The sequence below is a fragment of the Ipomoea triloba genome, chromosome 1 (assembly GCF_003576645.1).
Source record: "Ipomoea triloba cultivar NCNSP0323 chromosome 1, ASM357664v1".
Taxonomy (NCBI): Eukaryota; Viridiplantae; Streptophyta; class Magnoliopsida; order Solanales; family Convolvulaceae; genus Ipomoea; species Ipomoea triloba.
This window is the reverse complement of record NC_044916.1, coordinates 29,741,122-29,763,622: the sequence shown is the minus strand read 5'-3', so window position 1 is coordinate 29,763,622 and position 22,501 is coordinate 29,741,122. Positions and strand designations below refer to the sequence as shown.

General features: G+C 34.5%; 5 protein-coding genes across 5 annotated transcripts in view; 1 reads left to right on the top strand and 4 right to left on the bottom strand.

The window, feature by feature from the left end:
• Window positions 1–1,892: 1,892 nt before the first annotated feature.
• Window positions 1,893–4,121, top strand: LOC116020894 (homeobox-leucine zipper protein HOX11-like). Its single transcript, XM_031261463.1, has 4 exons — window positions 1,893–2,260; window positions 2,389–2,696; window positions 2,826–2,905; window positions 3,608–4,121. The coding sequence occupies exons 1-4, from the start codon at window positions 1,948–1,950 to the stop codon at window positions 3,861–3,863; spliced, it is 957 nt and encodes a 318-aa protein (XP_031117323.1). The 5' UTR covers window positions 1,893–1,947; the 3' UTR covers window positions 3,864–4,121.
• Window positions 4,122–6,491: 2,370 nt separating this feature from the next.
• LOC116019584 (Werner Syndrome-like exonuclease) lies at window positions 6,492–7,342 on the bottom strand. Its single transcript, XM_031259861.1, has one exon. It carries the CDS (start codon window positions 7,254–7,256, stop codon window positions 6,624–6,626), a length of 633 nt encoding a protein of 210 aa, XP_031115721.1. The 5' UTR covers window positions 7,257–7,342; the 3' UTR covers window positions 6,492–6,623.
• Window positions 7,343–10,618: 3,276 nt separating this feature from the next.
• LOC116019015 (protein trichome birefringence-like) lies at window positions 10,619–14,569 on the bottom strand. Its single transcript, XM_031259083.1, has 6 exons — window positions 14,260–14,569; window positions 12,138–13,183; window positions 11,795–11,987; window positions 11,496–11,689; window positions 11,254–11,412; window positions 10,619–11,092 (listed from the first exon to the last, which is right to left on the bottom strand). Exons 2-6 carry the CDS (start codon window positions 13,148–13,150, stop codon window positions 10,735–10,737), a joined length of 1,917 nt encoding a protein of 638 aa, XP_031114943.1. The 5' UTR covers window positions 13,151–13,183; window positions 14,260–14,569; the 3' UTR covers window positions 10,619–10,734.
• Window positions 14,570–16,885: 2,316 nt separating this feature from the next.
• On the bottom strand, window positions 16,886–19,733 carry LOC115998273 (protein trichome birefringence-like). The gene is made up of 5 exons (XM_031237801.1): window positions 18,632–19,733; window positions 18,238–18,430; window positions 17,966–18,159; window positions 17,729–17,887; window positions 16,886–17,639 (listed from the first exon to the last, which is right to left on the bottom strand). The coding sequence occupies exons 1-5, from the start codon at window positions 19,564–19,566 to the stop codon at window positions 17,288–17,290; spliced, it is 1,833 nt and encodes a 610-aa protein (XP_031093661.1). The 5' UTR covers window positions 19,567–19,733; the 3' UTR covers window positions 16,886–17,287.
• Window positions 19,734–21,605: 1,872 nt separating this feature from the next.
• LOC116019524 (activator of 90 kDa heat shock protein ATPase homolog) overlaps window positions 21,606–22,501 on the bottom strand; it is a 3,526-nt gene continuing 2,630 nt past the window's right edge. Inside the window, exons 2-3 of the mRNA XM_031259774.1 lie at window positions 22,228–22,307; window positions 21,606–22,127 (exon numbers count right to left, since the gene is read on the bottom strand). Coding sequence (XP_031115634.1) covers window positions 22,034–22,127; window positions 22,228–22,307 — 174 coding nt within the window. The 3' untranslated portion in view covers window positions 21,606–22,033. The remainder of the gene's footprint in view (window positions 22,128–22,227; window positions 22,308–22,501) is intronic.

Sequence of the window (22,501 nt, the reverse complement as noted above, 5' to 3'; positions counted from 1 at the left end):
ATCTCAAACATAAATTGAACATTTTATTTTATTTTTAATGATAATAATTAATTTAATCTTATTACAAGAAAATGTTTTGCAAAACGGGTAACTGGTTCCAATTAATTTAGAGGTCATTGCAGACTTGCAATTAATTGCGGTTTAAGTGATTTTTGATGCATGAGAAGTAATAATTATTATATTAGCGTATTGATAATAATTTTGTAATTACATTATTTTACTCATCATATATACCAATAAAACAATGGCAAAAACTTGTGAGACCGTGTCAAGGATCCTCAGCTCAGCTCGTCTATGAGCCAGCGTGATCAAGATAAAATGTAATACTTATACTAGCAAATGTAATATTAAATCATTAATAAAATATTTATTACTTATATGGGGAAATGTAATACTTTTACAATTTGATGTAAAAGTATTATTTTTTCATCAAAAGTATTATACTTTATCTATAACTAACATTATAGAATTATATAGAATTATTTTATGTGAAACTATTTATTTTGATATAATATTAATCAAATCATCAATTCATATAATTAATTACTTAAAACAAATTTTTTATAAGTGAAACATTTACATAATTTTATTTTGTGATTTTTGTAGGTTTTATTAAATGATAATAACGAATGTATTATTAGGCAATAGGCATATATACAGTTATACACGTTAAACACTATGTTTCACATAATAATATGCATAGTTATTCCAACTTGCTAGTGTGTGAGATTGACATGATGATAATGATAATCAGTGTTTTATTTTAAGAACGGCTAATAATGAATTAAGTAGACACAATTATATGACCTTTAATCATTCATCTTCCAATCATCTCTCATTATAGCTGGCCCCAATTTCGTTACATACTTTCAACATGTAATTACTGTCTTATCCACCAAAATGTAAACTAATTAAGAAAATTATACTCCGTATTTACCATAATTGATTAGATTCAATTTATCCTTTATTAAAAAAATCAAATCCGTTTTGCCCCTTAAGAATGAATATTCATACACTAGGGCTTAGCTGGAGTCCTAAAAGTAAGTTAATTTCTAAAATCTGATATCTTATTACACCGAGCTGAGCTGAGAATGAATAATTGGATTCTATTAGACAACGATTTGATATGAAATAAGCCATTCCTGCCTGAATTGGGTTCATGGTCATGAGTCCCGCCTAATTTACATAGCTTGCTAACCTCCCAGAAGTCACCCTTAACACGCCTTAGCTAAATCCCAAGATTCCGACTAGTTGCCAAAAGAAGGGTCTATCAGACCAGTGCGTGGTCGACCAACTCTCATCCATCAGATAGACTTTATTGAAGGTTTTTTTTTTTTTAAATCCAATTCGCTTGTTACTTGACTTAAAATTTAAATTTGACACTTTAAAAAAAATTGATTGTGAAGTGTAATTTCTTGAATTAGATCAAAATTATAATTAATTGAATAAAATTATGAAAGCAATTGACATTAAGATAACACTTGTGTGAGGTCATTTCATCACGAGTCTCAATCCGTGAGACGGGTCGATCATTGATTAATGGATCAGATATTTTACCTCATTAATAAAAAATTTGACTCGAATTGAGACCCGTGAATCAGTCTTACACAAATTTTTGTCTTCGTATGCATTAAAGTTGTACGGAGTAATATATTGTGTAATCTGGATCTCTCCGATAAGTTGGAAATATTAGGCTAAGAAATAGACAGCATTGATTGCTAAAGCTAGCACGGTAGAAATTTGAAGTCATCATTGCTCATGATCATAACTTCCTTATCATTATTACTAATTCTCAATCATTCAAGTAATGGAATCTCTCTCGTGGATACATTGACTACCAATATTAATAATATGCCATTCTTACTTCTTATATATATAATACTATCACTCACCTTCTTCTTCCCCAACCTAACTACTTTCATCAAATTCATTTTCATCTCATCTTTCATGGAGTTGGGTTTGAGCGTAGGGGGGGATAGCAGCAGTATCCCAACCCTGAAGCCATTTTCGTTTCTTGAAATCTCTTCTGCTTCTGCTTATGATGAAGATCAAAAGAATGGGAGGGGCAAAGATAATAATATAGGGTTTTGCATGGGTTCTTTAGGAGATGGCGGCGGTGAAGAAGAAGAAGAAGAAGAAGCTGAAAGTGGGAGCCCTGTTGATGAAGAGCCGCCGCTGCAGCTTGCTCTTCTGCCTCTCTCTCCGCCGCCGCTTCCCTGCGCCGCCGCCCAGCCTCGTTTTCCATGGCTATCCCACAACTGTAATATAATATAATTATTTCCTCATTTTTTCTTTAATTTGTTAGTTGTTTTCCGATTTTTGCCTCTCTTAAGTCTTAATAATTAATGTTTGGTTTTGGTATAACATATATACGTACACTGCACGCAGTGGGTTCTGAGCCGGGGTTGTTGTCAAATTTACTGGCCGGAAAGGGGCGGGGTTCCGGCGGTGGAGCAGCGGAGGCAGCTAGCGGCGCGTCGTCTTTTCCGGCGAGATGGTGGTCTAGGAAGAGAGATATGGAAGGAGATATGATGAGAGAGAGAGGAGGTTCTTCTAACAATAATAACTCTGTAGGCAGTGATGAAATTGAAGACGAGATAATTAATGGCGGTTTGGGCAGGAAAAAGCTGAGGCTTACCAGACAACAGTCCGCATTTCTTGAACAAACCTTCAAACAACACTCCACTCTCAATCCAGTAATCATATATATCCTCACAACCTTAATTAATTAATCATCCTTAATTACATATAATATAATTTACAAGTTGAACAATATAGTATAAATATATCTGGATCGGAAGAACATCTGATTTTATCATTTGCAGAAGAACAAGGCTGCGCTGGCAAAGCAGCTCAATCTTCGTCCACGCCAAGTAGAAGTATGGTTTCAGAACAGAAGAGCAAGGTATGTTATATTTTCCGTCCGTTACTCGTATCTAAATATATAAAAAATATATTTCAATTTTTAGTTGAAATAAAACATATTATTAAAATTTAAATATTTATTAAAATATAAATCATCAGAAGAATGTTGGGGTAGCTAGGTGTGTATAGGAATATAAGAATAGTTAGTGACTTAGTGTCATGGGGCATAGTCAAATAATAATGGCTGTCATATCCTAAATATAGTACTAATAATAACAAGTCATAGTTTAACTGTACAAGTTTTAATTTAGTAAAGATTCAGTACAAAGAATGAAATTCAAAAATGATATAAGTGTCCGGCTAATATTAGTTAGAGTATATTTTTATGGAATATTTACTAAATTTATCCCCTTATCTTCATCTTTTTTAATAGTAACAATTGACAGGGTATATATGATGTACCAATTATAGTCTCTCCATCTCATAAAGATTCTTATATGATCTATTAGTTGTGTTTAGTGTAACTTCTAAGAAAATAAATTAAAGTTTACCCTTCATTTTTTACGGGAAGTTAAACCAGATAGTTTATAAAAATTAGTAATGTTTAAATTACGAAAATTTGTACTATGGAAAGACTAAAAGATAAATTTGATGATAATAAGGTTAAGTTGATGGATGTATATATGTATAATGTATGTATGTATTGATATGGGAAAAACTAAGATGTATGAAATGGGTGCAGAACAAAGTTGAAGCAAACGGAGGTAGATTGCGAGTATTTAAGGAGGTGTTGCGACACACTTCGGGAGGAGAATAAAAGGTTGCAAAAAGAGCTTCAAGAATTGAGAGCCTTGAAGAAGTCTACTACTTCACACCTTTTCTACAACCACCTTCCCGCCACCACTCTCAATATATGTCCTTCTTGCACCCGTACCGCCACTACTACACCGTCTGCCGCCACTAATACCGCTCTGTCTCTACCTAAATCTGAATGTTAATTTTCCGATGCCAATCTTCTCAACCTCTTATTTTTTGGGTGACTAGAAAAATTTACAGTTATTATATGATAGTGTGTATCAATTTACTGGATAACCCCACTTATATAAAAATTTACAAATTACACGAAGTAAATAGTGCTAGAAATACCTTAGCTTCTTAGTCAAATGGTTTTAGTTAATGTACTTTTATGTTTTCATGTATATGTAGATATCATGATTTTGGCTCTTTGTTTATAAATTATAATTATAATTATCCCATCTAAAAGAGTGGCAATTTTGACTGAAAAAATGTTATGCAGAAGATCAACAGCGCAGGCGGCGCAGCTTATGTGTTGCTTGATTTTGGTTTTTGGGGAAATCAATGTAATCTTTTCCTTTTGATGTTTGGTTGTTCATGCATTATGTTCCCCTCTAAGGTTTGGTAATCGGAATGAAAATGTAATTAAGTCAATAAATCAGAATATTGGAAGCTTGAAACTTGATAAAACTTTTAAAATATAAAGTTCAAGTTATTTGAACTGGACTTGAATGAGCTAAATATTGATTTTTCTAGCTAGATTACATAAGTTATATGGAAACTTTCACGTGAGACAAGTTGATCCTAGATAAAAGTGTAATATTTATGATGAAAAGTATAATATTAATAAAGATAAATTGAATGTTACTTATTGAGAAAAAGTGAGATACTTTTGAAGAAAAAATATAATACTTTTAAATCAAAATATAACATACATTTAAGAGTTGAAAGGTTATTTATCTGAGAAAATACAATACTAAATAAGAATAAATTGATTGATTGTTACTACAGAAAGTAAAATTCTGATTAGAAAAAATGTATTACTGCGTACTAATCAGGAATAGTTATAATACTTTTGATGAAAAATGTGATATTTTTTATTAAAAATGTAACTCATAAACAATATAAATAGGCATACCATGGACCAGGGTCCACCTTACAAGGTCGACCTGTGTCCATTTACATACTAAATATTCATAATTCAAATTGTGAACATTCAATATATAAATTGTGTTTGAACATGGATTCACCTTACAAGATGGACCCGAGTCCACATAATAATTTGCCAAATAATATGACTTTAGCTTACACTTTGAAACAAAATTATTTAAGTTTTTAAGTGGTTTTTCTAATGGGCTTGATCCCATTTTCTGGTAGACAAACCACTACAATATTGGGCTCCATAGCAAACATATAAACATTTTCTTTTCTCAAAATATATACATAAACGTTTTATTTGTTGGATCAGTGAGTCCCATTAGTTAAGGCTAAGGTCGAATTATACTACGGAACATAATCCACATTACAATATAAGTCATGAATAAATGTCAATCTCATATCACACACTTTACTATGTAATACATATTGTAATAAAAATGCACATTAACTTATATACTATAGATCAAACAAAAATTGTAGAAAGAAAAGTTAAGAGACAAAGCAAGCTAAGAAAGCAAGAGTGTGATCTTCCACTTCTAATCATTCTACGACAATAATGATCAATAACTTTGCAATTATTTTATTTAATATTGACATAAATTTACAAGAAACTTCTAAAAATCTTTCCAAACTAAAATTCTTAAACCCTAAATTTATTATCTAAATAATTTTGTAGTTTTCATTATATATTTTTAACTTAAATATATATTATTATACTTGGAATTAATATTTAAATCATAAATAAAGGCAAAAAACTTGTGTGAGACTGTCCGATCCTTGAGATGGATCGGGTCAAAATTAAATGTAATACTTATACTAACAAATGTAATATTAAATCATGAATAAAATGTTTACTATTTATATGAGAAAATATAATATTTTGAAAGAAAATGTAATACTTTTATATTTTGATCTAAAAGTATTTATTTTTGCATCAAAAGAATTATATTTTTCATTTATAATATTTTGACGGAAATAAAACTAGTACTTTTACATCAAAATGTAAAAGTATTATATTTGTCTTCAAAATATAAAACTAGTACTTTTACATCAAAATGTAAAAGTATTATATTTGTCTTCAAAATATATTACGTTTTCTCTTATAAATAAGAAACACTTTATTCCTAATTTGTAGCTGTGAACCACGTACGGTCTCCTTTGCCTTCACAATATAATCAGGTGATGCTTCAAGAAGGGATTCCTCCATGGCCAAGCACCACACGGTTGGCAAGATTATAGTTAACCAAGAAAAGAATTGGCCTGACCAAGAGCTTAGGGACAAATTAAACTTCTTAGGTTTTCAAAATAGTTTATCTTCATTTTAGGAATTTTGATTCTTCAATTTCAAAATTTTATTTCCCTAATGGTGGAGTAGGTTACATTCATCCAAATTTTAGATTATTTTAATTCCAATAGAAGTTCCTTATTTTTTATTTTTTTTTGTCATTTAACACTCTATATTATCAAATTTTGAACACTTTTGATACTGGTGATTTTTCTGGCAAAGCTTCATTTTAGGGCAAGGGTATTTTCACATGTTAACTTTTCTTATCTCTTTCTTGTCGATTCCAAACTACAGCCCCAATACCTTAAGGTCATGGAATCAAACCCCTAGGTATTGATTCTTTGACTCTTAAGATAAAAGAAAGTATAAAATAGATATAACTCAGTAATAAAGTCAATAATACGAAAAATATATATATAATACCAACAATATGGTTGCAGAATCAAAGATAACAGCTGCAGCAGACATTCCGAAAATAAAATAAAGCAGCAGCCATATATATATATATATATATATATTACTAGGCAAAAGAAGCATTCAAAATCCTGCCAATTTCAAAGCACACGAAAGCATCAATGCAGGCATACTGAATCTGCTCTGTGGTTAGAAACTCTTGATCCCACCTCCCCATAGTCACCCGTTTGGGCTTCTCCATCTGCGCCCCCATGTAAATCCTCACCAAATCCTTCAACCCAACATTCCTCAGAGCCAAATCGTTGGACCGCCGCACAGCTAGGGCACGCAAATCCACGGCCTTCCTCACCCACAAATTATAGTCCTCCACAAGCTTCTCCACGTCGCCCTTGATCGCGACCCCCACGAAGGTGTAGCTAGGGTTCGCCAGGAAGCCGACGAGCCTGTCCGGGATGTAGCTGCAGTGGAGGATTTGGAAGACGAGGCAGCGCCGCCCCACGCAGAGCTGGAGAGTCGCCACCGGGTTCTGGTGCCCTTTGGAGAAACTGGGCCGCCACTCTGCGTCGAGGCCCACGATCAGGTGGTTCAGACGGCGGCGATGGACGGCCTCCACCTCGGAGATCCAGTCAACGACCTCCCGGGGCTCGTGGGTGACCAAGGTTCTGATAATGTCTCCTTGGAACTGAACGTTGAACAGATCGGGGGATCCGTCCACGTAGTCAACAATGCCAATTTCCATAGCTATCTAGGTTTTGAGGAATTTAGGGGCGGGGAAGAGAGAGCGAAGGAGTGAGGAGGTGAACTGGTCACCAAATATAGGACTTCCAAATTCTTAAAAGCCCTTGAAAAAGGGAAACCGTATTCCAAATTATTGAATTATCATTTAATTTGGCCCCGCCATAATTAGTGTTTAGAATATCATATTATGGTATTATTATCTTGTTGGATATGGCAAATTATTGGGTTGATCATGTTACACATAATATAGTTGTGTGAACCAGGAATGCAATATACTTTTTTAATAGGAAAAATGACACTTTTTTCCCTATGTTATGTGCATATAACACTTTTTTCCCTGTGTTATTAAAGTGGCTGTTTTTCCCCTGAAATGTTAAATTGGCATTTTTACCCTTAAAAATAATTATTTCATTTATTTTTCTTCTCCAACAAATTATTACTTATATGTATGGATGATCACGATTCGGTTCGAACCTAACCAAACACTGTAGCAATCATACCGAAATAGTATGGACGGTTCTGGTTAAGATTCAGAACTGAAAAAAATAAAATTAAATAATTGTTGAACCGTGAACCGGAACTGAACCAATGTTATATATAGTGAAAATGATCAAACACTTATTTTGATAAATCAGTACGGTTCGATTCCAATTTCGATTTTGAACCGCCAATCAAAACTTATTTATTTATTTATTTTTTTTTTTTTAATTTTATTTCTTATTTAAAAATAGTCTAAATTCAACAATTATTTTATTTTATTTTTTCGGTTCTGAATCGTAACCGTAACTACCGTCCATACTATTTAAGTTCAATTGCTACAGTGTTCGATTAGGTTCGTATCGAACCGTGATCTTCCATACATATTAGTAATAATTGGTTGGAGAATAAAAATAAATGAAATAATTATTTTTTTGGGCAAAAATGTCAATTTAACATTACGGGGGGAAAACTACTACTTTTAAAATAACTAAGAGGGAAAAACTGCCACTTTAATAACATAGGGGGGAAAGTGCTATATGCACATAACATAGAGAGAAAAAGTGTCATTTTCCCTTTTTAATATATTAAAAGTATATTATTTGTGTACTGAAGGTACATTATTTGATAGTATATAAAAAATTACTCCGTATATATTTTTAAATAATGTATTTTACGTATACAAATAATGTACTCAAATTATCAACTATACTTTTAATATAATGTGAATTCTACAAACATAAATTTATTTTTATATATATACTAAAAAATATTTTAATATAATTAAGATTTTAATATTTAAGTTGGATTTATGAATATATGATGTTAGAAGTTAGAACCCATAAAAGTAAGCCCCAAAAAATATGGCAGACCAGTCCGTATACGCAACCAGACATAATTACAACTCAATTAAGATTATTATCCGATAGAATATTATAATAGCTCATTATTGAATTATTAATGTAATATTGTATTTATTAAATTATTGATGTAATATTATATTTCCAAAGATCAAGTGGTTCTTTGAAAAATATTATATTCTCAAAGATAAGTGTTTCGTAAAGAATATTGGCCCTGTTTGATAAATGGATGTTGGCTGTTTGGGTTAGAAGGTATAATTTGTTAATAACATCAGTTGATTGTAAAAAGTTGTTTGATAAATTAGCTGTTAGCTGATAGCTGTTTGGTATAATTTTTTTTCTCAAAAAGCTAATTGAAAAGGCTGCTTTGAGTAGCCTTTTGAATTTTAGTATTTTAGAGTTACAAAAAGCTTTTTAACCAAACAACTAATAGTGATCAAATAAGTCAAAATTGACTGATAGGCTGATTATTTATCAAACAGGGCCATTATATTTTTAAATGATTAGTCCTACACTGCCCTAACTGTTCAATCTTAGGAGGGCAATCGGAGGCTAATCAAAGCCAATTAAATGCAATTCCTTCCTTCTCCAATCTGATTTCATATTCATCATTTACTTATTTTTCCTATGCATCATTTATATACTACTCTCAAAGCAGTCGGGTCTGTCCCATCGCAGGCCTAATTTCTAGAGGTCTTTTACGGACCAACTCATTAGGCCCGCGGGCGAAAATTCATACAATCCTAGCCTACCTCACGCAGGATGGCAGGCTCCGCGGACTTTTGATTTTTTTTTTTTAAATTATACACGGTGTATTATGTACACATCGGCAGTAAGAAATTAAAAAATAAATAAATAACTTGTCTGGGTTTACAAGGAGGATAAAGACGAGAAATAATTAGGAAAACAATAAGAAAGAAAAAGGAAATAAAGAAGATAAGGGGAGGGGCTGTGAATGATTGAAAGAAAATAATGAAATAAAAGAAAAGAAAGTGGAAGACAAGGGTTCCACCTACTTTAATTTTTATATGTTATTATATAATATACATATTGTTATCAGAAAGGATGGGAACAAAAGTTAAAGGGGATCCATTTTTGGACTTCACCTGCTTGCATATATGGATGATATAAAAAAAGACTATTAAGCACAAATCGTTGGAATACTATATCAGAATTTTGATTGTACTCAGATGAAGAACAAAAGCTAAAAGGATTCTTTAAAAAAAAAAAAAAAAAGGGGATTCATTGTTAGGACTTTACGTGGTATAAAAAGGACTACTAAATACAAATTCATCGGAATACCGTATCGGAGTTTTGATCGTACTCCAATGTGAAGACTCTAATGAAAATTAGGAAGGTAGAAAAAGATTATTTGGAGTGCTTACACAGTTCACCGAAGTCAGACTTGCACAGTTCTTTGAAGATGGACTTTTACAATTTCCCATGGACTCTTACAATTTCTCGGAGTCAAACTTGAACAGTTCTCCGGAGATGGACTTGCACGATTCCCTGGATGTAGACTTGCACAATTCCTGGAGCCAGACTTGCAAGGTTCCTTGGAGTTGGATTTGCATGATTCCAAGAATTGAGATTTGCAACCGATCAAATACATCAATGAAGCACAATAATTGGTGGCGACACCATGAGAGATTGCTAAGATGCTTGTTTTGTGATCTTAAAATAATCATACATGCTTGTTTTGTGATCCGTGCTCTATCTCAACTAAAAGTTTAAGTTGATAGTTGGACTGCACATTTATGTTTATATTATATTTATGTTCAACAGAGAGTTCATGCATTGATACAAAAACTCATGGAAACTTTGTGCTAGCTTTATAATTGTAAGTATAAGTTTGTCTTTCACTTATAATTTGTGAGGTTAACTAATTACTAGTGGATAGGAATAGATTAATTATACCATCCTAAACAGCTATAAAATTTTGTCTCATTTTATTTTATTTTTTCATTTTCCCATTTCACACCATAGCATACTTTATAGATGTTACTAAATGAAAATGGCCTATTAATAAAAAAAAATGTTGAATAGCAAAGTATTTTTATTGGTAAAAAATTTCTCAAACTAACAGAAAACTGAAATAAAAGTACAAAACCTCAGGCCTCCGCCTGGCTTGTGTCATTTTACCTATGATCTGCTGCTTTGTTGTTGCTTCTGGTATTGGTTCACAAGTAGTTCTGCATACAGGAGCTCATTCCAGTTATCCGCCACGCCGGGCAGGCACCAATGGCTGCAATCTTGGTGTATAAACCAATTTTTCCGCTCCTCAGCGGTCATATTTCGGGTCCGGTACATTGATGGGTGGGCATCCTTTCGGAAATCAGTCATTCTTGTGATATTAAGGTAAGAGACTGGAGTCTTTATATCTTTCAATACTCTATCCAAGACTTCCATCATGGGTAGATATGGTTTTAGGTTAGTCCTCCCATTCTTTATAGGTTCCATTTCCCGGTCACACGCCCCGCCAGAGTTCCACTGGCCACCACTGTTGGCAGATAGGTATATATAAACTTCATTGAAATTGCACAAAATACAAATAGCCAAAGGATGAATATGTTAAAGTTAAATTAGGAGAGGCTGATGAGTGGACCAAGAATTCTTGTGTGTTTCGAAGAGTGCAAGGCAATGCAGGTTGAGATTACTTACAGGAAATGAGATGCGGAATAACCTCTGAAGGCAATAAACTGTTTTGCAGGATTTATATGGGCATCAATCCATCTTCCCCATGTCGTCAAAGCTTTCTGAAAAGCCTCAAGAACATCCAGTTCAGGGTACACGTGATTGCCTTCTTGATAATAATCCTCCCTGAAACATCAATGTTGTTGTTTATTCAACTTTTTTAAGGATAAGTTAATCAATTATTCATTCCCAACATCCAACATCTTTACCCTTTGAAAGTCTTCTCGTGAGTCCACCAGTGGCCTGTGTTGAAAATTATGATGTCTGCATCTTTATATTTAGTGGCAGAATTTTCGACTAAATCAAGTCGGAGTGTTTCCTTCTTCTGTCCCTCTTTATCGGTTACCTCCCATTCTTGAACCAAGAAAGGAGATACACAGAACTCCACTGTACAGTTATATTCCTGCATATCCATCCATTTCAATTCAGAAAGAAACAAATACAGACATCAGAAATAGCATGATGACAAAAAGAAACTGCAAAGTGGGGATTATATTAGACTACTCACTTCAAATACAAATGAGTAGTAAGTTTCTACGCGAAAATATTGTCTACCGGATTTTTCATAAACTTTCGTCTGATCTTTTACTGAGTTTCTGAGAATGCAGATAAGAGATTCCCACATATTCCTATTCAGAGAATCACCAACAAATACTAATCTCTTCCCTCTCAACATTTCCAGCATGTGAGTGGCATTCAATCTGTAATCAACTCCACAACAATCACATAATCAGAATATCACAAGTCCTTATCCCAAACTACACAAACAAAAAGACCCAAATGAGGACATATATCCATGAAAGAAAAACTAATTAAATTGCATATTAGAAAACCAGAAGTGTGGCACATACCTTGGGAGGGTACAAGCATTGGGTTTCCATCTGTATTTATAATAATCACTATCACGCCTTCCATTAAGAAAGCAGTCGAATTGCTCATCAACAACTGAGCAAGAGCCGGGCTTGTACAGAGGGTAAGACTCATCCTTCACCCAATTCCCATCAAAGAAATCACAATTCAACAACGATTTAATGAAATCATCACTACCATGTGTCACTGACATGCTGGAACTTGACACATTGTTGTGCTTCTTCTCAAAAGAAGTGGAGTTCCACAGCACACCTTTCTCTGCAATTATATTCTCTCCCTTACCAGTCGCATTCTTCTCCTCAGAACCAGATTTTGGCAGTGAACCCAGAGTCTGATTCCCTGTAGACTTTTTGCCCTCAATTGAACTCAAATTTGAGTTCAAGATTCCAACATTATCACCAGAAACTTTACTCTGATTCTGATTATTTCCAGTTGATGGCTCCTTACGCAACCCAGAAGAAGACTCTGATGCAGCTGTTGCATTCACAGTTGCGGTCTGGTTTGATGGATTCAAGATTTCAACTTCACCATTAGCTTGAGTCTTATTTTTCGTGACTTCTGGCTCTTTACTCAAACTGAGCATTTCAGAGGAACTGTTACTCTGAGATGCTGGGGCATTATAAGGGGGAGCAGCAGTAAAGTTTTGAGCTTGCTGAGAATAATTTGGGAAAAAGTAAGAAAAAATTGAAGAGAAATGAGATCTATATGCCTCATCAGAGAGAATCGAAGAAGATGATGTAGGCACAGATACACTCCCAATAATACGGCTGCTGTCGCTGCTAGTTAAAGGAAATACATTTGTGAACCAAGGAGATGAGGAGGCTGGCGAAGGACTGAAGGCTAAGAAAATGGTGAAAGCAACAAAAACAAAGACACACCCGTACAGACAAACCTTGGTCCTCTGGGTTTTGAATAGAAACAAATGGGGTTTCTGTTCTGAATGTAAATTTCCAGAACTGATGGGAAGGGGAGCATACTTTGCAGTATCAGCCATCTTAGGAAGGAGGTGGTCTGGTCTCCAGGTGTTCTGCAAGAAATGGAGAGTGTGTATATCAAGCCAAGCAAGTTCTTGATGAAATAATAATAATTACAGCTTATACAGAGGTCATAAGAAGAGTAATGGGGGGGAGAGAAGCTCAGCCGTATTTGTACAGTGTGACCTTTTTGTGTGTGATAAGTGTTACGCAGAACACAGCAAAGAGAGAATTCACAGGAAGACTAAAAAGTTACAGTACGATTACAGGAAAGATGCTACTACCATCAGGTGAAATTTGTACACTCCATATATACACTACAATTATATGATATTTGAATTGTAACAGCTACTGACCTGACCTAGTGAAACTAGACATAAAAAGAGGTTTTAAAATGTTTATTTCAATTAGATTGTCATCATCAACATTCTAACAAGAAAAATTGTTCACCTTTTGAGAAAAGGGGAGTTCAATTAAAATTTTAATTTGTAAGATAAAATAATGGCCATTTGTCCTGGTCAAGGTGCTGAATAAGAAAACTTTGTAAAATAGAATATAAAGAAAAACCTATTACTTGTATTTTAATTGAAAATAAGAATCAAACACGCCATTGAAAATAAGAATCAACTCGTTGAGCCAAATCCAACCCTGTCGTCTTCTTGTTCCTCTTGTTTCAAGAGCAAAAACTTTATCTAATCTTTAAATTTCAAAAATTTTAAACAATCCGAAACAAAACCTTCAAATTTCAAAAGCTAAATCTCTAAAGTATTCCATCCGAGAGTGAAAAATCATAGTCAATTAGTCATAATACAAAGTCTTCCAGATTATTTTTTTCCTTGACGCCCAGGAGCCAGCCAACGCCGGATTCCTTTCGTTCCTCGGTGGAACTCCACCGTTGTCCTCAATCAAGACGGTTAATAACAATTAACAAATTGCAAACTCCATCAGACAAATCAATGATTTAATGATACAAACACAGAGGAATCAAGGATAGGAAATGAATATTGATCTAAATTTGGAGATTGCAGATTCAAACTAGATATAGGATATCTAACAAATTTTCTGCAAAATCAATAGCAATTTCTCATTTTAATATCACAGCTCAATTTGAATAGGCAAACAAACTAACCACGTCTGTGTAGAAGCCTTGGCGAACCTCCTTCGCGTGAATGAGATGTAACCAGATGAAATCCGATTACACGCGTCCTGCGACGGCAGCGACTGCTGAGGAGGCCGCACAACCGATGTCAGACCAGCCCCTTGTCCTCCCCAGAAGGCCAGAAAGCTTGACTCCCCTGTCTCTCCATATACGAACCGATGAGTGGTACTGAATGTGAATTGCATTACTGGTACTGAGTGGAAATCGGATTCTGGCGCGTGTAAATGTAACTGCGTCCACAGATATTCCTCCATTTCTGATTTCTCTGCCGAGTTCCACTTAACAGGGGAGAAGAGAACGAAGAAATAGGGAGGGACTATTGTAGCATTTGAATTTTTAAGATTTTGATTAGGTTTTGTTTGGTATTGTTTAAAATTTTTATTAGGAAAATGATAGGCAGCTGAATTATTATCTTATATAAAAATGCTTTTTTTTTTTAAAAAAAAAAAAATCAAAACTTCATTAAACATTAAAAGAAAGCCGAAATACAAGCTAAGAGGGGGAAGAGACCCACGAAACAAGGACAGACGATGAACCACTACCTTAGTCAAAGCATGAGCAACCTGATTCGCTGACCACTAAACCCACATGCGAGAAATCCAAAGCTAAGGAATTAAAAGCAGTGTAAAAATTTAAACAGCCAGATTCAATGTCAACATTAAATCTACCAAGCCCTTTTATCCAGGATAGAGCGTCTCTGACCGCCATTGCTTCCGCCAAATAAGGATCATTCCCACAATTAAGCCGGCCAGCAACTGCAGCCACAATAGGTATTGTTTTAATTATATTGAAAGTGACCGTTTTAATTTATTACTTATAAATTTTGTTAATATTTAATATTTTATTTTGAATTTTTAAATTATTAAAAGACATATTGATTATTTTGTAAATTTTTTTAAATTCTCTCAACGAATCTCCGTATGTATGTTATTAGTCTAAGTTGCACTTATTTAAATATAAATATAAATAAACATCAAAACAACAAAAAGCATCATGATAACCTATAAATTAATATTGCTACTTTTTGTTAGTATAATATGTTGCTCTGAGACCTTATTTGATAAATGGCAAATTCGTCAAAATGTTTTACGAATCCGTCATTTTTAACGTTTTGATCAAATCAAAACAGTAAAAAAAGTGTTTGGTACTTCAAAAGTTTGCTCTAAATTGCTAATAGAGGTGCCTCCTCAATGCTTGCCCATCTAATGTGGGATGGGCAAGCTGAATGTTGTAGCAAGCCATTCTACATTGCATTGTTTAAGTTGTTCAAAAAAAAATGGTAGATCTATTTGTCAATTAAGTTTATAATTTGTAATTGTGTGTATATATATTATTTTCAATGTTTTTCTTTTAATGTTAGTGAAGGTGATAAAATTTGAATTATTTATTTATTAATATTTATAAGTATATAATATACTGTGTGCATCACAAGGGTGAATTGCTAATTTTTAAAAAAAATTACAAAATGTAAAAATAAAAAATAAAAATCTTACATGGCTAGTTGTATTTTGCAACCCTTTCAAAGATGTGGATGACCTATAGCTAGTTTTTAAAATGAGCACGATATACAAGTTCATTTGTAGTATATTTAAGGTTCATTTAGTAACATTCAGTAAATTAAAAATAAATTTCCAGTGTATTAAAAATAACTATTTTATTTTCAAAAATAAATATTTATTAGCCATTGATTACAATGTGGATCATAGTCCATGATATAATTTGTGGTATTTAGATACTTAGGTAAATGAAGGTAGAGTAACATGAAAGTGAGATCCCAGCTGGCAATAAATTAGGTGCAGACAAAGAAGGTGCAACATCTCCTCCATGAAGGTAGGGATTAGGGTAACATGAAAGTAATTAAGAACCCTGAACCCATAAACTAGCTTGCAGATCAGATAGATGAAGTAAGAATTGAAGTATAAGATGTTAGGTTGCCCATCAAGTTAGGGTAACATGAAAAGGTTTCAAATCAAAGAGAAAGGCGTTGCTTAAGATCTAAGAAGCAGATCAGAGTGCATCCATCACTTGAAAGGCATTTCAATTCTAAGTCAACACATGCATAATTATATCACTCATCTTCCCATCCATCACCAGTACCACTCCTCACACCGACATAAATATTACATCTGCCGACACAATCCCACAATTTCCTTATCAAATACGGAGTACTATATATTATGATTTTTAAACCGAGTCGAGCGAGGTCATAGATTTAAATCTCAGTGTATGAACAGATACAGGCCAAGTGCCAGATGCCTTTGATAACAAAACAAAACATGGTAAAAAAACCTATGCTCCATCTAAAAACATACAAATTGCAAATTAACTAAACCTTAACTCATAAGCAAGTTAGAAAAGATGGTCAAAAGGGGCCATGTGAAGAACAAAAGATGAGAAGCTACTTCGTATAATATACATACATAGGGGAATATATAAGTTCATCAAAAGCATCAAAAGGGAAAGCCAAATGAAAATGTAACAGGTGGCCTAAAAGCCGGTTAAGAATATAATACAATAAAATAGTATTATTAAATTAAGGAACAGCAGGAGAGAGATGGACTGACTGCATCTTGACAACAGTGGATACAGTAGCTAGTGGATTCAACACATGCATAGTCCACCAAACATTATCATACCAAGACCACAATAATTGCACGTAACAAATTTGTTTTTGCTCTTCACAAGTATTACAGTAAGGATGGATTTACAACATTCACATCACAAATCTATGATGTGACATATATATATGTATCATCATACTTTAAAACATCTAAATCGAAAATCGAAGATGTCCCCGTTCGATCCAGGATTCAAGATCTAAACCTCGGACAATCCTAGGATTCTCTTTTTTACTCTTACAGATAACTTATGATATATTGATATGAAGGTATTCGTTCATCTATCTTCACAGGGACTGAGAATTAGTAAATGGAAGTTGAAAAAATAATGTAATTTAATACACATTTTTCTGTAAACTTTAGGTGTGTATGCATTTTACCTATGACCTGCTTTGTTGCTGCTTTTGGTATTGCTTTACAAGAAGTTCAGCATACAAGAGCTCATTCCAGTAGTCGGGCACGCCCGGGAGGCACCAATGGCTGCAATCTTGGTACCGCAATGGCGATTTCCGCTCCTCCTCGGACAAATATTGTTTCCGGTACATTGACGGGTGACCGTCCTTTCGGAAATCAGTCATTCTCGTGACATTAAGGTAAGACACTCGAGTCTTCATCCCCTTCAGTACTCGTTCCAAGACTTCCATCTTGGGTGGGTACGGGGTTAAGTAAGTCTCGTTCTTAATTGGCTCGACCTCGTGGTCACACGCCCCGCCAGAGTTCCACTGACCACCACTGTTGGAAGATAGGCATATAAAGTTGAAATTAGAGAGATGGGGGCAAGAAATGTGTGATTCAAAGAGCAGAAAGCAATGCAGGTTAACCTGAAATGAGAAGCCGAATAGCCTCTGAAGAGCACAAATGTTTTTGCAGGGTTTATATGGGAATCAACCCATCTCCCCCATGTCGTTAAAGCTTTGCGAAACGCCTCAACAACATTCAGTTCATGGTACACATGACTGCCTTCTTGATAATAATCCTCCCTGGAACATAAACATTAACCTTATTGAGGATAATTCAACAGATTATCTGTTTCCAACCACAAAACCGAACATCTTTACCCTTTCGAAGTCTTCTCGTGAGTCCACCAGTGGCCTGTGTTGAAAACCAAAATGTCTGCACTATTATATTTATCTGCAGAATGTGCAACCAAATCAAGTCGAAGCGTTTCCTTCTTATGCCCCTTCTTATCTGCTATCTCCCATTCTTGAACCAAGAATGGAGACACAAAGAACTCCACTGTACAGTTATATTCCTGCATATCCATTTCAATTCAATAAGAAACCAGATATAGCAGAAACTGCAAAGTGGCTTATATTACACTAATACTCACTTCAAATACAAATGAGTACGAAGCTTCTCCCCGGAAATATTGTCTACCAGATTTTTCATAAACTTTCTTCTGATCTTTTACAGAGCTTCTGAGAATGCAGACAAGAGATTCCCACATATTCCTATTCAGAGAATCACCAACAAATACTAATCTCTTCCCCCTCAATATTTCCAGCATATGAGTGGCATTCAATCTGCAATCAAGTCACAATACCAGAAGTCCAGATGAGCTAAGAAAACAGATATAATCCAGAGAGTATAAATAGCAAGTCAATACAAAGTATATAAGTAGTCAATAGTCTATGTTCCCAATTAAGTACATCTCAAACTCCAAAATATTAAACTAATACTCCGTATTAAATTGCATACAAGAAAACAAGAACTCTGGGACATACCTTGGGAGGGTACAAGCATTGGGTTTCCATCTGTACTTAAAGTAATCATTATCAGGCCTGCCATTGAGAAAGCAGTTGAATTGTTCATCAATGAGAGAGCAAGATCCAGGCTTGTACAGAGGGTAAGACTCATCCTTCACCCAATTCCCATCAAAGAAATCACACTTCAACAAAGATTTAATCAAATCTTCACTTCCATTTCTCACCGGCTGACCTGAACTTGACCTGTTATAGTGCTTCTTCTCTAAAGAAGAAGTGAAGTTCCTCAGCACCCCTTTCTGTGCAATTGTGTTCTCTCCCTTACCAGTCACATTCTTCTCCCCGGAACCAGATTTTGGCAGTGAACCCACCGTCTGATTCGCCGGAGACTTTTGACCCTCAAATGGGTTCGAATCTGAGTTCAAGACTCCAACTTTATCACCGGAAACTTTACCCTGAGTCTGATTATGCAACCCATAAGAAGACAGAATAGCGCTCTGATTCGATGGCTTCAAGATTTCAACTTTATGATTACCCTGAGACTTATTTTTCGCGACTTCCGGGTCTTTACTCAAACTGGGCAATTCGGAGGAACTGTTACTCCGAGATGCTGGGGCAATATAAGGGGGAGGAGCAGTAAAGTTGTGGGCTTGCTGGGAAGAATTGGGGAAAAAGTAAGAAAAAATGGAAGAGAAATGAGATCCAGAAGACTCATCGGATACACTCCCATCAGCGTCGCCGGCGGCGGTAGTTAAAGAAAATACATTGGTGAACCAAGGAGAAGAGGGGGCTGGGGAAGGAGTAAAGGCCAAGAAAATGGTGAAAGCGATGAAAACAAAGACACAGGCGTAGACACAAACCTTGGTTCTCTGGGTTTTGATGAAAGAGAAATGGGGTTTCAGTTCTGAAAGTAAATTTCCGCCATTGATGGGAGCATACTTTGCAGTATCAGCCATCTGGGGAAGGGGATTGGGGAGAGAGAGAGAGAGAGAAGCTGAGCCGTATTTGTACGGTGTAAACAACTTTTTTGTGTGTGGGCAAGAATTACGCAGAAACACGGCGGAGAGAGAAGACAAAAAGTTACAGCGCCATTGTAGCAACGATGCCACTACTGTCAGGTGCCTTCTGTATACATAACCATTTATTTTAAATCCAAATACTCCCCCCCATCTCAGATCATTCTAAATATTTTATTTATCATTCATTTCATAAATTTGAATTTCTATTTTAGAATATATTATTAAGAGACTATTATACCCCTTATCATATTTTTTTAAAATACAAAAAATATTTATTAAACTTAGGCTGCCCCATCCTTGAGATGGAGGCACTTGCAAGTCCACATGACATTTAAAAAAAATTGTATGTTATTTGTTTTATATTTTTTAATTATTATTTTATTGTTATTATTATTAAAAAATAAATTGCTTATCATCAACAAGCAAAATTGTGCATCTTTTTTTTTTTAAAGAAAAGAGGAGTTAATTAAAATTGTAAACTATTATAACAAATAATTGCTATTTGTACTAGTTAAGGTGTTGACTGTTGAGTAAGAAATTAATAAATTGTGTACAATATAAAAATCTGATGAATTATGTGAGAATGAATATCAGTGTAGAAAACGAGAATTAATATGAATCATTATGATCAATAATTAAAGAATCCAAATATACAGAATGACAATTTTATAACTTTTTCACCATTAAATATGCATATTTTACTATTTAAAAGTGCAATATTTGGATTAGCTTTTATAAATAGTTCATATAAATGTGTGAGGTTTTTATTTTTATTTTTTAAAATTTTGAAAGAGAAATTTGACAAATATCCATAAAAGGGAAATAAATAGGTGAAATGATGGGAAATTTGGCAGTATCTGTCGGTGGAAGTGTATCATAAATTGCATGATGTATATACCTCATCAACTTGCCTTCAAATAAAATGTATTAAAATAAATGAAAGACTATTTATTTGAAATTAATGGATATTGTGAACAGTGGTAATATAGAGTGATTGAAAACGAAGCGTTAGGGTAGGGGTTGGTTGGGGAGCTAAGATAATGAGAGTGAAAAGGAAGGAAGTAAGAAATCGGAAATAATGAAACAGTCTATTCCTTCTCATGCACTAAGATGATGGAGACCCATACCCACTTATATGTATTAAGTTCCAATTCAATGATTTCACTTTCCTTTTGTTTTTAAACAATAACTCCATATTCATATATCTTGGTTGTGTGAGTATTGTAATTGTAAAAATTATAAAATAATATATAATATTATTGCTTTAATGAAAAATAACATTAACTTAAAAAAAATCCTTTAAAAAAGCAATTGCTAAATATCATGCACTCGATCATAAAATTAGAGAAATAGGGTGGATCGAATATTTCTTACAAATTCCACATGTCAATCACCTTTCTGGAATTATCCACCGACGAAATCCCTTTTGAAAATATGTATGCTGTATATATTCTAAAAAAAAAAAAGTGGAAAAAGAAGAACCACAGAAGATGAAAGATAGGCAGATAGGTGAGGAGCAGGGTGGGTTACATGTGTTCAAGTATAAATGGCCTTTTTTTCCAAAAAAAAAGAAAGTATAAATGGCCTTCCTTCATCAAAACCCATGTGGACCCCCTATGATATGCTTGATGCTGATGCATGCACATTCCCGTTGGATTGCTGTTTACCCTTCCTTCCATAATTACACTCAAATCATTTTCACCACTCCACCATATGTTACTCACTATATAGTGAGTGCTGTAAAAGTTATGAATAATACACAATCATTCTAAATGTGTCCTCACATCACAGATTGTTACCTAATAATACCAGTAAATTAAAACGTCACATTATTTTTAACAAATTTATTTGAAAATTAAAAAAAAAAAAAAAAAAAAAAGAGAAAATTTCTAAGGCAAGTCACTGAGAGATCAACGATCTCTTCTCATCAGTGAAGTCCCTTCCCGGATGGACATACAGCCATACATCATTAAATATGCATAAATAAATGTAATACATGTTCAATAATACTTCAGAGTAAAATGCACAAATGCATCACATCTTGGAATGTGCAATCATGCATCACCACGTGTTCAAGGGAACAAAACCTATACATATAATATGATCCCCTGCCCCATGCAGAACATGGAAGATCATCAATCAAAGAATTGCAGATTTTGGATGACATGTAGAATGCAGTAAGGAAATGCAAAACCTAAAGATTCCAAATGTTCCCTTCACATCTATTTTATGATTGATGATAGCCTGCAGAAATTCCCGTGAGGAACACAAAACACATCTCATCGCTGAAACATCCTCAAAATTCATGTGTGAATTTGGTTATTTAGCGTCAAACAAATACACTATTGGAACAATGAGGCCAAACAAAATGTTCAGCCCCACCAACCAAAATTATATGCATTAATTAAATTCCAAAACCAAAAACAGCTCGGATCTTGTGAAAGATGAGATCGCGCCACCCTCCCTCAGTATTCTCCACCACTGTCTCGTTCCCATATCTGCACCATTTCATTTTATGATATAATAAATGCCAGAAAGCCTCAACATTTCATTTCATCAAAAGTTACCCGCAATGTGATCAGATCAGATATCACTTACCTGTCTTCCTCTGGTACATCAGTGTGTATCAGCTTGATCATTGTAACTCCAGGTTCAGGCTCATCAAAACTCAGCCGTACCTGCACACATCACAATTTAGTTCACAACTTCACATACCAACCACTCAAAACAATCACCCTTTCCCCTGAATGCTTTTCAAGAACCATCATTTTTTTATACATTAGCCATGGACTAAGACTAATCCTAAATCCCCAACCCCCCCCCCCCCCCCCCCCCCCCCCCCCCCCCCCCCCCCCCCCCCCCCCCCCCCCCC

What these genes read in the sequence shown, in the direction of transcription:
- LOC116019584 (XM_031259861.1), bottom strand. Translation starts at nt 7,256, where the DNA reads ATGGAAATTGGCATTGTTGACTACGTGGACGGATCCCCCGATCTGTTC.
- LOC116020894 (XM_031261463.1), top strand. Translation starts at nt 1,948, where the DNA reads ATGGAGTTGGGTTTGAGCGTAGGGGGGGATAGCAGCAGTATCCCAACC. An exon ending in AACACTCCACTCTCAATCCA is followed by an intron (nt 2,697 to 2,825) that starts GTAATCATATAT and finishes TATCATTTGCAG; the next exon opens with AAGAACAAGGCTGCGCTGGC. An exon ending in TTTCAGAACAGAAGAGCAAG is followed by an intron (nt 2,906 to 3,607) that starts GTATGTTATATT and finishes AAATGGGTGCAG; the next exon opens with AACAAAGTTGAAGCAAACGG.
- LOC116019015 (XM_031259083.1), bottom strand. Translation starts at nt 13,150, where the DNA reads ATGGCTGATACTGCAAAGTATGCTCCCCTTCCCATCAGTTCTGGAAAT. An exon ending in AATGCTTGTACCCTCCCAAG is followed by an intron (nt 11,988 to 12,137) that starts GTATGTGCCACA and finishes AGTTGATTACAG; the next exon opens with ATTGAATGCCACTCACATGC. An exon ending in CACGAGAAGACTTTCAAAGG is followed by an intron (nt 11,413 to 11,495) that starts GTAAAGATGTTG and finishes TTGATGTTTCAG; the next exon opens with GGAGGATTATTATCAAGAAG.
- LOC115998273 (XM_031237801.1), bottom strand. Translation starts at nt 19,566, where the DNA reads ATGGCTGATACTGCAAAGTATGCTCCCATCAATGGCGGAAATTTACTT. An exon ending in AATGCTTGTACCCTCCCAAG is followed by an intron (nt 18,431 to 18,631) that starts GTATGTCCCAGA and finishes ACTTGATTGCAG; the next exon opens with ATTGAATGCCACTCATATGC. An exon ending in CACGAGAAGACTTCGAAAGG is followed by an intron (nt 17,888 to 17,965) that starts GTAAAGATGTTC and finishes TTTATGTTCCAG; the next exon opens with GGAGGATTATTATCAAGAAG.